Below are 14,521 nucleotides of genomic sequence, written 5' to 3' on the forward strand. Positions count from 1 at the left end.
CTAGTTCAGTTCTAGTTCAGTTCTAGTTCAGTTCTAGTTCAGTTCTAGTTCAGTTCTAGTTCAGTTCTAGTTCAGTTCTAGTTCAGTTCTCTAGTTCAGTTCTAGTTCAGTTCTAGTTCAGTTCTAGTTCAGTTCTAGTTCAGTTCTAGTTCAGTTCTAGTTCAGTTCTAGTTCAGTTCTAGTTCAGTTCTAGTTCAGTTCTAGTTCAGTTCTAGTTCAGTTCTAGTTCAGTTCTAGTTCAGTTCTAGTTCAGTTCTAGTTCAGTTCTAGTTCAGTTCTAGTTCAGTTCTAGCTCAGTTCTAGTTCAGTTCTACTTCAGTTCTAGTTCAGTTCTAGTTCAGTTTTAGTTCAGGTCTATTTCAGTTTTAGTTCAGTTCTAGTACAGTTCCAGTTCAGTTCTAGTTCAGTTCAAGTTCAGTTCAAGTTCAGTTCAAGTTCAGTTCAAGTTCAGTTCAAGTTCAGTTCAAGTTCAGTTCAAGTTCAGTTCAAGTTCAGTTCAAGTTCAGTTCAAGTTCAGTTCGAGTTCAGTTCAAGTTTAGTTCTCATTCAAATCTAGTTCAGTTGAAATTTTCAAACTCTTCTTAGAAAAAAAAACTTAAAAATTAAGAAAACTACAATCTCACGATTGTTATTGAAAAAGAAAGAAAAGCTTTTCTTCTTTTCTATTTAGTTTTCGACATGATTTTAAGAAATTCATTTTAAAACCAATTTTAAAGTTAACTAAAGTGACGTCATTTCGATTTTACTAACATTTAAGTATTGATTATATCCGCCGACAAGTACCATGAGTCATTTAAAGTTGAAATAAACTTGAAATTTTATGATTCACAAAATTAAAAAAAAAATATTAAAAAATTGCAATTGTTTTGTATTTATTTTTTTTTTTTTTTGAATTTTTCATCAAAAATAATACAAACAATTAAAACAAACTGATGTTGTTTTATTAAAATTACGTCAATACAATTACAGCTAAAAAATTGTATAAATATGATCAGCTTGCAAATGATCGTTTTATTTTGTACTGACATCCTAAAGATATACATCAGAAATTTCCGATCGTTACTAATTTTTAATATGATCTTTGGTGTTTAAAGGAAATTAAGATTTGTATAACTATAGTATACGTTTAGGGGAATTTTGTAATTGCAGTTTTGGTAGATTCAAAAATAAATGTTGCCAGTCGACCGATAGATGTGGCACAACGTTTATGAATAACTTTGATACCGATATATCTCAATGTGGAGAAAAGTACAAAAGTATGAATTTTAATAATTCCACTTTAAACATCTAAGAATTATTTCCGAATTATTGAAGCAGTAATTCGAAAATATACATAGTTATACGGAGTTCAGTTTTAGTTCAGTTCCAGTTCAATTCTAGATCAGTTCTAGTTCAGCTCTAGTTCAGTTCTAGTTCAGTTCTAGTTCAGTTCTAGTTCAGTTCTAGTTCAGTTCTAGTTCAGTTCTAGTTCAGTTCTAGTTCAGTTCTAGTTCAGTTCTAGTTCAGTTCTAGTTCAGTTCTAGTTCAGTTCTAGTTCAGTTCTAGTTCAGTTCTAGTTCAGTTCTAGTTCAGTTCTAGTTCAGTTCTAGTTCAGTTGTAGTTCAGTTCTAGTTCAGTTCTAGTTCTGTTGTAGTTCAGTTCTAGTTCAGTTCTAGTTCGGTTCTAGTTAATTTTTCTAACAAATAATAACGACTAAAGAAAAATTTGGTTTTATATTTTTTATTTATTTTTTTTATTGTTGTTTTATTTGTTTTTTAAATATTTAGTTTTATATTTTTTTGTACATATTAAAGAGATTATTAATAATTATTATAAATTAATTACTACATGTACATATTTTTAACTTTAAGTATAGTTTAAAATTTACAGGAAATTATTAAAGGAAAAAAATAAACAAATTAATAATATATCGAGAAGTGGCAGTTTAGAAAAAAATAAACAAAATTAAATTATTTTAAATAAAATGGCAGACGAACGTTTTCTAACTAAAAATTAATTTAAGAAACACTAGATTTTTATCTTTTTTAAGGCAGCTTTTTTGTTGAAAATCAATAATAAAAAATTAAATATGGTTTAAACTATTTAATTAAATATTTATATATATGTACGAGTATAGAAAATATAAATATTTTTTTTTCGATATTCCTGTTCTTTGTAATTAGGAAACAATTAAAAAATAATAATTATTAATTATATACTTAAAACTTTAAATAGATTTGAAAACTTAAAAAACTATAATAAAAAAAGTCATAGAACAAAAGTTTGAAAAAAAGCTATAAAATACTCACTGTTAAATGTTGCATTAAATATTTTAGAAATTGTATAAAAAAAATACGAGGAGTTAAATACAAAATACACAGTTGTTGCTCAGCTAATTTCAAATTCGAAAAATAGACATTAAACTAAAAACTTATTTAAATAATAGATAATTAATATTTAATAATAAAAATAATGTTTATAATAATATATACTTAACAAAAAACTAAGATTCGTTTGTGTGTTTATTTTTAAATAAATCAAGAGAACTGCATTAAAATTATGGAAATTAAAGTTGCTTCAACTAATTTTCTTTTCATTATCATTTTAATGTATAATTTTTAGTATTTTAACGAGATTTGCTTTGTTTTGGTTGAGGTCTCTTTGTCATCGGTGTTTTGTTTTTGTTTTATATTTAAAATTAAAAAAGCAAGAAATTATACTTAATTTTTAGTAGCATAATAGTTGTAAACATTGGGCCAGGCAGCCAAAACATAGCCTTCAATATCACATTCATTGCTACCGCGCAAAATGCGGAAGTAACCATGTTCACCCCACCAAGGTCCCCAGGAGTTGGCAGCAATCTTTAAAAAGAAAACCATACAATGAGTCTAAGTTCCACAAAAATTCATAAGATTTTTTACTTACCCAGTATTTAACACCATCATGCTCCTCACCCCAGCCTACCAACTTAACGGAATGGAAACCTCTGGGAGCACCACGACTGGCAGCACTGTGACTATATACACCACCCGAATAAGAGAAGAAATCTCTGTATACACGCATGGTAGCTTGAACGGGACCAGAATGATAAATTTCTGCCATTATATCTGTTTCATTTTTAATCGAGTATGCTGGACCCACGGTATATAACTCATCACGATCAACTCCTTGTACAGGTCTGCAGCCATTAGCCGAGAGTGAACGCATTCTGTGATGAACTTTGCAGGTGTCACGATGTCCAACATAGGGATAACAGTTTTCGTCAAGAACACTGAAGATGATAAAGAATATATGGTAGTCTATTAGAAGTGATCAGTAAATATTTATTAACTACTAAAAAAACCGAATGTTTACTTCAGTTCAATTCTAGTTCAGTTCTAGTTCTAGTTCAGTTCAGTTCTAGTTCAGTTCTAGTTCAGTTCTAGTTCAGTTCTAATTCAGTTCTAGTTCAGTTCTAGTTCAGTTCTAGTTCAGTTCTAGTTCAGTTCTAGTTCAGTTCTAGTTCAGTTCTAGTTCAGTTCTAGTCATTTCTAGTTCAGTTCTAGTTCAGTTCTAGTTCAGTTCTAGTTCAGTTCTAGTTCAGTTCTAGTTCAGTTCTAGTTCAGTTCTAGTTCAGTTCTAGTTCAGTTCTAGTTCAGTTCTAGTTCATTTCTAGTTCAGTTCTAGTTCAGTTCTTGTTCAGTTCTAGTTCAGTTCTAGTTCAGTTCTAGTTCAGTTCTAGTTCAGTTCTAGTTCAGTTCTAGTTCAGTTCTAGTTCAGTTCTAGTTCAGTTCTAGTTCAGTTCTAGTTCAGTTCTAGTTCAGTTCTAGTTCAGTTCTGGTTCAGTTTTAGTTCAGTTCTAGTTCAGTTCTAGTTCCGTTCTAGTTCAGTTCTAGTTCAGTGTTTCTTTAGTTCTTTAACAATTAAACTTACCCTTGTTTGTGAAGATAACGCCAGGCAGCATCCAAATGACCGCCATCACAACCCTGTTGTTTGCGGGTGCAGGACAAAATATTTTGTGGAGACAATTGTACAACTTCCTTGCCTTGGCTTTGAATAGCATAACGATCGGAGGCCACAGAAGTGGTAGAAAGAACCCAAGAGGAACCGCACCAACCTGTTAAAAAACAAATCTTAATAAATAACATCGAGGAGAATTAAATACCCTTATACTCTACCTTGATCGGGAACGTCAGAAATGTACTCAGACCACTTGTCAATAGAATTGAAGTTTTTGGGTAAACCATCGGCCTTATTGTGCAAACGAGTCATAGCCTTGACACGGAAAGTGGGTTCTTTGGTACCCAAACGTTTGACTAAACCTTCCGAGTATTTACGGCCCCACCACTCGCTGTATTTGCGAGCAGACCAACCCAAATTGTGTATAGAGTTAATGTTATGAATCAAAGCATCATCGGTAAGACACAAATCGGTATCACACACAACACGACCGCCCTCTAAGCAACGGCATTCATTACAGTTATCGCGGGTGGTATTAAATTTATTAAAGTAAACACCATTGTGTAAACAGCTAACAATTGGATCGGGTTCACTTTTACAGAAAGAACGATAATCGGGACAGCAATCACCGGCTACACTACGATCACAGAATTCATCACAGTAGCAGAGAGTATCTAAAGGAAAGTAATTGTATTAATTTAAGTTGTTTGAGAGTAATAATTTCAAAACTTACTAGCAATGGGCACTGAACAACTGTCGTGTCTGCTATCACAGCAACTGTTGATTTTCTCACAGTAGGGTCCAGGATAATCAAATTTCAATGTGTGATCAAATGTGGAGCCAAAGGCCACTAAGCCCAGCAGGCAGGCGGCCAATAACATCATGTGTCTTTTGACCATTTTTATAGAGGGGAAAGGGGGGAAAACACAATCCTCTAACAATTACTCTTTGTTAAGACAACTAAAATTGAGAAAAAAAGAAAACAAAACATAATTGATATGATAAAAATAGTTTTTGGGAAAAAAAGAATTATATAGCATTTAAATGCTCTCTAAAGAAAATAACAAGTAAAAGCTATTAACTATTTCAAATTAACGATGAATTTGATAAGTTGTCTTTAGTTGCCTTGGGTGGTTGGTTGGTAGTTGTTGTTGCAAGTTTAGGTGGGTTTGAATTTTTCTAACAATTATTTATGTTCAAAAACCATCAGCATCTCGATAAGATAGCGACTCTTATATCAATTTGTAGTTGTTTTCCGTTTTTTTTTGTTAATTCTGCTTGCTCTACTTCTATGGCAATGATGTTGTAGCTGTTTAATTGTTTTCAATAGATATTTATTTATGTGCAATATTATTTATTTTGCAAAGATGCTTTGGCACTAATATGCACCCACTTGCAATCAATATTTATTAATTTATAATTTAAATAAAACATTAAGGTGAACAAAAAAAATGAAATCACAAATTTGCAATTTTCAGTTCTATACTAAAACATAAAAATTTTAGTAAAATTAAGTTATTTTCAGCAAAAATGGTTTTCATTATAATCTCCTCTAGACTTAAATGTTAGTTCCAAAACACCTGTCACGTGACTAGTTCTAAGCTTCTTATATTTTATTCTATTAAAATGTAATTTCTGTTATCTGGTGTAACAATATCAATTAACATGTTTTATCCCCTTTTGATTAATTTTGCAAATTTTTTTCTTGTTGTTTTTTTTTTTTGACAACTTTGTCAGTTCATTAACCAATTGCTTTTTTATGTATTCATGCAAAAGGTTACACTAGTCCAAATTACAAAAAATTTAGTCATTTTTAAATTGTTTTTTTTTATTCAAAAAAACGCTCACACTTACAAAAAAAACACGGATTTTTTTCTAAAACCACAAACCACAAAATATTTAAATTTCAATTGCTTTTTTTATTCGCGCTTTTTTAAAAAATACAATAAAATAAATTTTCAAAATATTACATACACATATGATTCCGGGTTATATTAACATACATTCCACCTCTACAAAAATATATATTATGTTTTTGTTATGCCTGTCATTTCAAACACACAAAAAACAGAAATACAAAAAGCAAATTTAAAAAAAAAATAGTAAAAACAACAGACAATTTTTAAGACATGTCAGCGGTTTTTAACTCTGTTAAATTCTATCTCTGCTTTTTTTCTAAATGTACATTTTGTATTAAAACATAAATATACAATTTTTTTTATTATGTGCTGTGTTTATTTAGTTGTATCACAATTTAATAATGTCTCGATGATTTGTTGGTTTACGTTTAGCTATTGCTGTGCTTCTGCAAATGTAATTAAAAACTTTGTAATATCAGCTATTACAACAACAACTTCTTCATTAGAAAATGTTAAATAAAAACAATAACATAATCAGAACGCCAACAACAAATATAGCAAAATAAAAATTTTTGCGTAAACTTACACTAATGAGCAAAAAACTAAAATGTAATTTAAATCGAAGTGGGAGTACTAACACAAGCAGTTATTTAAAAGGAACTACACCATTTCCAATTTTATATAGTCTAGTTCACATATTGTTTAAACTACAGTGCCTAGTCTTGCAGCCAGTATAAATTCTAGATAGTCTATAGTCTAGTCTATAGTCTAGTCTATAGTCTAGTCTATAGTCTAGTCTATAGTCTAGTCTATAGTCTAGTCTATAGTCTAGTCTATAGTCTAGTCTATAGTTTAGTCTATAGTCTAGTCTATAGTCTAGTCTATAGTCTAGTCTATAGTCTAGTCTATAGTATAGTCTATAGTCTAGTTTATAGTCTAGTCTAAAGTCTATTCTATAGTCTAGTCTAATAAAGTCTATTCTATAATCAAGCCTATAGTCTAGCCTACATTCCAGCCTGTATTCTCGTTTCCTATTCCAGTTTCCTAAACTTCTTCGTAAATGGTGTATTATTTCACACATTGACGTCGAAGTGCAATTTATTTCAATAATAGAAAGGTTTATCAAAAATTCAAAACTTTTTACTTCCCTCTTAGGAAAAAGTAATGTCATAGAGTACGGTTTAACAGCAACGTTTTTATTGGTATAAAATTCTTATCAGGTTTATGCAAATTTTGATATGTTTTTTTTTTAACTAAAACATTTAACAACTGTTAAAAAAGGTAACTGTGCTCTTTTTTATTTGCTGTTTTAATTTTTTGCACAAAAAGAAAAAAATAAATTTAAAATTGAAAAGAAATTAATTTTATTTGCTTTAAAGCTTAAAGCAATACAAAACAACTTTTATCAGTTAATTGATCAAGATTATAAACGATTAATTTATTTAAATTTGCATAATTTATACAGTAATAAATAACAGTTAGTTTGGCTATTTTGACCACCAATGACGTACAGTTAGTTCAAGAAAAGTTGAAAGGTATTGACGTAAATAAACAGAAAAGATTTTGAGATAAGATGCGATTTGAATGATTGAGGTGTAAAACTATTTTATTAGATTTATCACCTTCTCTTACAAAAAAAGTGATAAAAGATTGATAGCATTTTGAAAAGGTGTTTCATTTCAGAATTAAAAAAACTTCCTAAAATTAAACCACTTCGGTTGTCTCAAAATATCGTGTAAGCACAGTTAAAAATAATTTATTCTAATAACGAATTTTATTGGCATTTTAAGATTATCAGTATTTGTTACAATAGCAATTGAAAAATTTAATTCTTACAGCAAATCACACTGGATTTTGTTTATTATGGCTATATTTCATATTTTTATTTAAACAATTAAATTTTCTTGTTTATTTTTTTACAGTCTTTGCGTCATTTTAAATTTATCTCAGTATTATATACTTCAAATATTATTTCAAATTGTCTGCCTTACTAGAGAACTATTTTAAAATTCATAATGAAAATTAATAATAACAATAATAATAATAATAATAAATAATAATTGCAATAACAATTAAACAGTAATAAAAATCACAACAAAATACAGAACAATTGTATGAATATATAATAATTATATCAATAACCACAACATTATCTTATAGAAATTTTAACCACAAAAGATCTGGTTTATAGTTGTCTACACGTTTGGGTATTGGTTAAGGGTTTTCGTTAAGGCGAACATTTACAATTTTTGGGAATGGAGGAGGATTTTTTTTAATTTGAAATTTAAACTATTCTATAGTCTAATTGAAAATCTAGAATAAAGAAGAGATAAATATCAGACTGCAGTCTAGGTTAGAGTCTAGTCCATACTATGGTCTACATTCCAGGCTATGCTATAGTCAATAGACTTAACAAATGCCTAGTTCATTTTGTTTAGTCAATAGTCTAATCTATAGGCTATTATATAGTCTACTTAGTCTACATTCCGGAATATTAGTCTTTGGTTTAGTCTACAGTTAAGTCTATAGTCTAGTGTATAGTCTAGTCTATAGTCTAGTCTATAGTCTAGTCTATAGTCTAGTATATAGTCTTGTCTATAGTCTAGTCTATAGTCTAGTCTATAGTCTAGTCTATAGTCTAGTCTATAGTCTAGTCTATAGTCTAGTCTATAGTCTAGTCTATAGTCTAGTCTATAGTCTAGTCTATAGTCTAGTCTATAGTCTAGTCTATAGTCTAGTCTATAGTCTAGTCTATAGTCTAGTCTATAGTCTAGTCTATATTCTAGCTGTAATCAATTCTATATTCACCTTTATTGTCTATAGTATAATTTGGTTTAGGATATTCTGTAGTCTAGTCTGTAATCTAGTTTATAGAATAGTATTTAATCAATAGAATAGCAAACCCTAACCAGAAATTCTTTCTGAATATTATTAATACAAACAAAATATTTTTGCACCTAATTTCAGTGAATTACTGTAAACAAGATATTAAATAAATAATATTAAGAAATTTTTATAGACAAAAAATTAAAAACAATTTAAGAAATTAATTAATTATAGTATTTGTTGTTTAAATTTGTTTATACCGATTGTTTAGTAATAATGCAAATGCTTTAAATTATGATACAAATTCTATTTTTAAAAATGTTTAAAAATATGATTCAATAAACTCCCTCTTCCCCTTTCAAGCACCTATATAACCACTTTCTATAATTTAATCTTTTTTCGGTGAATAAAAAAAAATTAATTGGGGAATAAAATTTAACATAAATAAAAAAATAATCCAAAACAATAATAAAAAGAAAGACATAAAATTCTAAAACAAAGATACAAACAAACAAAACAAAAAAACATTTTCTTGATTTGATCAATAAGATAAATCTTAAATCAATAACAAGTTTTGGGGGTAAATAAAAAACCAAAGCAAAACCAGTCGGTAATCAGTGACAACATCAATTGGCAATCAGACTGTCTGTCCGTCCCTCTCTCGGTGGGTAGTGTTGTCATCACTTTAAAATTTGTTAAGAAAAAAAGAGGACGATACAAAGTTTAGATAAGAAAACTTCTACTATCAATCTACTGCTTAGTTATACATTTAGTTTAAAAGTTGTTTATCTTTAGTTTTTTCCAGATTTTCTTAATTAATGCAAATTTGTAGTATTTTGATTTGAGAGACAATGTTTTTGTATAAAATGTAAACAAATCATTTGTGATGACATTTGGTTGTAGGACCCGTTCTGCTTTTGAACATTTTTATGTTTTCTCCCTCCCCCCAACTAGGAAGTCTTATTTGGTAATACGAATAGAAAGAGAAAGACCTTGAAATAATCTAACTAACTAAGCTTAACACTTCTTTGCAATTTGTTTGCTGTGTGTGAGTTTAGATTAAATTGTTTATAAACAATTTGATTTACATGCTGTGGTATTAATTGAACCGGTTCGAAATGATTTTGTTTTAATTATACTTAAACAAATACTGAAATACTTTGTAAATATTAATATTTACATGATGTTTTCTGTTTTGGTTTTTTTTCGGGGTTTGGTTATTAATTTGTTTTAATTTAGTCATTTTTTGCTTTAGTTATTTTGTATTCTTATCTTGTAATTGAGTGTGACTAATTTTAATTTATTTAACATTTTATTTGTTAATTTATAAATTGGTTGTTTTTTTTTTTTGTAGAATTCTAAAGCAATGACCAGTCCATTGACGAACAAAGTTTTGCTATTATAAAGCTAATAATTTTAATAATTCTATTTTGCAAATTAGATATTTTTCTTGTTAATTTATATATTTACGAAATATTTCATACGATTATAAAGGTCCTTTGAAACTTAGGTCTGCTCATTAATTTACATCTAATTTGCAGGATAAGTTTTCAAAATTTCAATTCAATATTCATGTTAAAGAAATTTACCTTTTTATATACAATTTTCCATAAAATTTCTATAAAAAAATTTAAATATTTTATTTTGCAAACAAAAATTTACCATAAAAGTTTCTTTTTATAGAAAAATTTTAAGAAAATTTAAAATTTTTAATAAATTTTCGATAAAATATTCTTTTTATAGAAAATTTTTAATATTTTTCTTCTTTTTGATAGAAAATTGTTGATAACATTTGCTTTTTATAGAAAATTTTCGATAACAATTTCTTTTTTAAGAATATTTTCGATGACAATTTCTTTTTATAGAACATTTTCGATAACACTTTCCTTTTATTGAACATTTCTGATAAAATATTCTGTTTAAGAAACTTTTAGATAAAATATTATTTAAAAAAAATTATCGATAAAATATTCGTTTTATAGAAAATTATTCTTTCTATAGAAAATTTTTTTATAGAAACTTTTCGATAAAATATTCTTTTTATAGAAAATTTTCGATAAAATATTCTTTTTATAGAAAATTTTCGATAAAATATTCTTTTTATAGAAAATTTTCGATAAAATATTCTTTTTATAGAAAATTTTCGATAGAATATTCTTTTTATAGAAAATTTTCGATAAAATATTCTTTTTATAGAAAATTTTCGATAAAATATTCTTTTTATAGAAAATTTTCGATAAAATATTCTTTTTATAGAAAATTTTCGATAAAATATTCTTTTTATAGAAAATTTTCGATAAAATATTCTTTTTATAGAAAATTTTCGATAAAATATTCTTTTTATAGAAAATTTTCGATAAAATATTCTTTTTATAGAAAATTTTCGATAAAATATTCTTTTTATAGAAAATTTTCGATAAAATATTCTTTTTATAGAAAATGTTCCATAAAATATTCGTTTAATAGAAAATGATCTATAAAATATTCGTTTAATAGAAAATATTCTATAAAATACTCTTTTTATAGAAAATTTTCGATAAAATATTCTTTTTATAGAAAATTTTCGATAAAATATTCTTTTTATAGAAACTTTTCGATAAAATATTCTTTTTATAGAAACTTTTTGATAAAATATTATTTTTACAGAAGCTTTTCGATAAAATATTCTTTTTATAGAATATTTTCGATAAAATATTCTTTTTATAGAAACTTTTCGATAAAATATTCTTTCTGTAGAAACTTTTCGATAAAATATTATTTTAATATAAACTTTTTGATAAAATATTATTTTAAAAGAAACTTTTTGATAAACTATTCTTTTTATAGAAAATTTTCGATAAAATATTCTTTTTATAGAAAATTTTCGATTAAACTATTTTGTTACAAAGAAAATTTCGATAAATTTTATTTTTTATAAAAAAGTTTTCGATAAAATTTTCTTTTTTTTAAATTTAAAAAAAATATATATTTCGTTTGATAGAAAAACATTTTTTTTAAAAAAATTTCGGTAAAATTCTCTTTATATAGACAATTTTCTTTTATAGAATATCTTCCTTTTATAAAAAATTGTTCTGTAAAATCTTTTTTTATAGAAAATTTTCGATAAAATTTCCAATAGAAAAAAATTTCTTTAAAATTCCTTTTTTATAAAAAATTTTATTGTTAATTTAGTTTTTATGGATAATTTTTTAAAATGATTTGTTTTTAGAGAAAATTTTCTTTAAGATTTAGTTTTTATATAAAATTTTTACAAAAGTTTAGTTTTTATAGAAAAATTTTATTAAAATTTAATATTTATAGATAATTTTCATTAATATTTAGTGTTTGTACAAAATTTTTAACAAAAATTGCTTTTTAAGCTTAATATTGATTGAAATATTGAAAATATTTTTTTTTTTGTTTTCTAAAGAAAATTTCCCATAAAACAAATGTTTTGTAAAAAAAAGTTTCAGTAAAATTTTGGTTTATAGGTTTTTTTTCTTATTTAAAGAAAATTTTCTTTTTATCAAAAAAATTTCAATAAGTTTTGTTTATATTTTTTTAAATTTTGGCCCACTTTTATTTTTTTTAAATATATCTATTAAATGACAATTGCAAATATTTAGAACATTTAAAAATTAAAATCAATAAAAAATACTAAATAATGAAATAATAAATGACCCCAAAGTGTCAAAATTTTAAGTACCTTAAATGTCAGATAAAATCATTTAAAACACCTTGAAATTCCTTGCCAATCATAATAATCTTAAAACGTAAGTATTTGTTTAACAAATTACAACAACAATAACAAAAAGATTAGCAATAAATATACAAAAAAAATGTTGGATCACTATTATTTTGTTTATTTATACTTTCACCCCATTACTAAGCAAACTACGTAGTTAGTAGCAAACATTTTAAAACAAAATTTATACATTCACATATTAACACATACACCCACTGCCCTCCCCCCGAATACATTGTTAATGAAAACAAAATTCAACAACTTCATTATGAAGATCAGAAGATTTTTCTTTTTTTTGCCTTTTTTCTCTTGGCATATACACAGGTGTTGTATGCTTTTTCCTATTCTTTTCCCAAAAACTAAAAAAAACAACAACAAAACATCTTAATAAAACAATGAAAAACAAACCACTACATATATAAAAATATAAATTATTTTTCTTTCCTTCTTGTCTACTTAAATTTATTATAATAAATATATATTTGTTAAATTGTTCATCATCTTAAGAACAAATAAATAAATTCACACACACACAAGTATAAATAAATAAAATTATACGAAATAAACAATATTGGCAGAACAATAACATGGTTAGTCAGATTGGTCAGTCATTAACCCATGAGGGTGTCATGGGGTTCATATATAATTACTGTTATTTAGTGATCTAATGTTGGTTTTATAACTTTTTGTGTTTTTTATTCTTACAAGTCAATAAACTTTTTTATATTTTACCTGACTGTTAAGAGAGGTGAGAGTTTGACAAGACAAATTTTATTTATGTTAAGTAATAAATTATTTTTTTTTATTTTTGAGATGTTTTTTTTTTTAATTATTGTTATAATTTTATGATCCTGTTAAATGTTATTTTCGAAAAATTTAAAATCAAGAAAATGACAACACAACAATTACACAGGTCGACAAATTTTTAAGGCTGAGAAAATTTTCAATAAAATTTTGTTTTTATGGAACACTTTTCTATAAGATTATCATTTTATAGAAACATTTTTAATAAAATATTGAAGAATTTTGAAAAGATGTTCTTTTTGTAGAAGTTTTACAATACAATTTTCTTTTTATAGAAAATTTCTGATGATTTTATAACAAATTTTTGGTAATTTTTTATAACAAATTTTTGGTAATTTTTTTTATAAAAAATTTTTGATAAATTTTTTTATAAAAAATTTTCAATAAATTTCCTTTCATTTTTATAGAAAATGTGTACTTTTCTAAAGGACTAAGTCCTGCTGAATCTAGCTTTAGAATTACTCCATCATCTGAGATGTCTTGTTCTGAAATTTTATAAAAAAGAAGATTTTTGTGCTTTTTTGAGATGTTTTAGGCAAAGATTGATATCTCGTAGAAGAAAGAAACCATGTCAGATGTTAAGCCTTTATGTTAAAGCTAAAAGAAAATGTATACTTTTCTAAAGGACTCAGTATCACTTAATCTAGTTTTGGAATTATTCCATCACATCTGGGATTTGAGATGTCTTGTTCTGAAATTTTATAAAAAAGAAGATTTTTGTGTTTTTTTGAGATGTTATAGGTGAATATAGATATCCCGAAAAAGAAAAAAATCCATATCAGATTTTAAGCCTTTATTTGAACACAATTTTACAAATATAGTTGTCTTAGTGCTGTTATAACGTCTCAAAAAGTGCCAAAAATTATGTTTTCTCAAATTTCAGTACACGATATCTCTAATCTCAGATGCAATTGGTAATATCTGAGATCACAGTCGGATTCGCAATGATCAGTCCTTTAGAAACTTCTAAATTGGTCTCAGGGTTTTAATTTTTTTTTAAATTTTGTCTAAGTTTTTCTTCTGAAAGTATTTAGTACACAAATTTTCTTAAAAAAGTTTTGTACTAAATTATTTTTTTTTTGAAATTTTAAGATTTTAGTACAATTATTAATTTGTTTAAAATATTTTTAGTACTAAAGCAATTTTTTCCATAAAATTGTTAGTACTAAAAGTTTTTAAATATAAAATTTTTCGTTTTAAATTATTTTCTTTAAAATATTTTTAATTTTAAATTAATCTTTATAAAGTTTTTAAGGTAAAGTATGTTTAGTACTAAAAGCTTTTTGTTCAAACATATTTGAACATAGTTTTAAATCTTATTTTGGTGCATGGGTTTGGTCATAAAAACTATTCGATTAGTTCACTTGAGTTACAAATAAATATTTATCGC

At 25.8% G+C, this 14,521-nt stretch overlaps 1 protein-coding gene across 1 annotated transcript in view; it reads right to left on the reverse strand.

The window, feature by feature from the left end:
- Positions 1-2,652: 2,652 nt before the first annotated feature.
- The window catches only part of LOC111688269 (tubulointerstitial nephritis antigen-like), a 14,730-nt gene continuing 2,861 nt past the window's right edge, over positions 2,653-14,521 (reverse strand). Inside the window, exons 2-6 of the mRNA XM_046955247.1 lie at positions 4,652-4,878; positions 4,137-4,592; positions 3,892-4,075; positions 2,905-3,250; positions 2,653-2,840 (exon numbers count right to left, since the gene is read on the reverse strand). Of these exons, the coding sequence (XP_046811203.1) occupies positions 2,700-2,840; positions 2,905-3,250; positions 3,892-4,075; positions 4,137-4,592; positions 4,652-4,817 (1,293 nt within the window). The 5' untranslated portion in view covers positions 4,818-4,878 and the 3' untranslated portion in view covers positions 2,653-2,699. The remainder of the gene's footprint in view (positions 2,841-2,904; positions 3,251-3,891; positions 4,076-4,136; positions 4,593-4,651; positions 4,879-14,521) is intronic.

The sequence above is a fragment of the Lucilia cuprina genome, chromosome 6 (genome assembly GCF_022045245.1).
Source record: "Lucilia cuprina isolate Lc7/37 chromosome 6, ASM2204524v1, whole genome shotgun sequence".
NCBI classification, from domain to species: domain Eukaryota; kingdom Metazoa; phylum Arthropoda; class Insecta; order Diptera; family Calliphoridae; genus Lucilia; species Lucilia cuprina.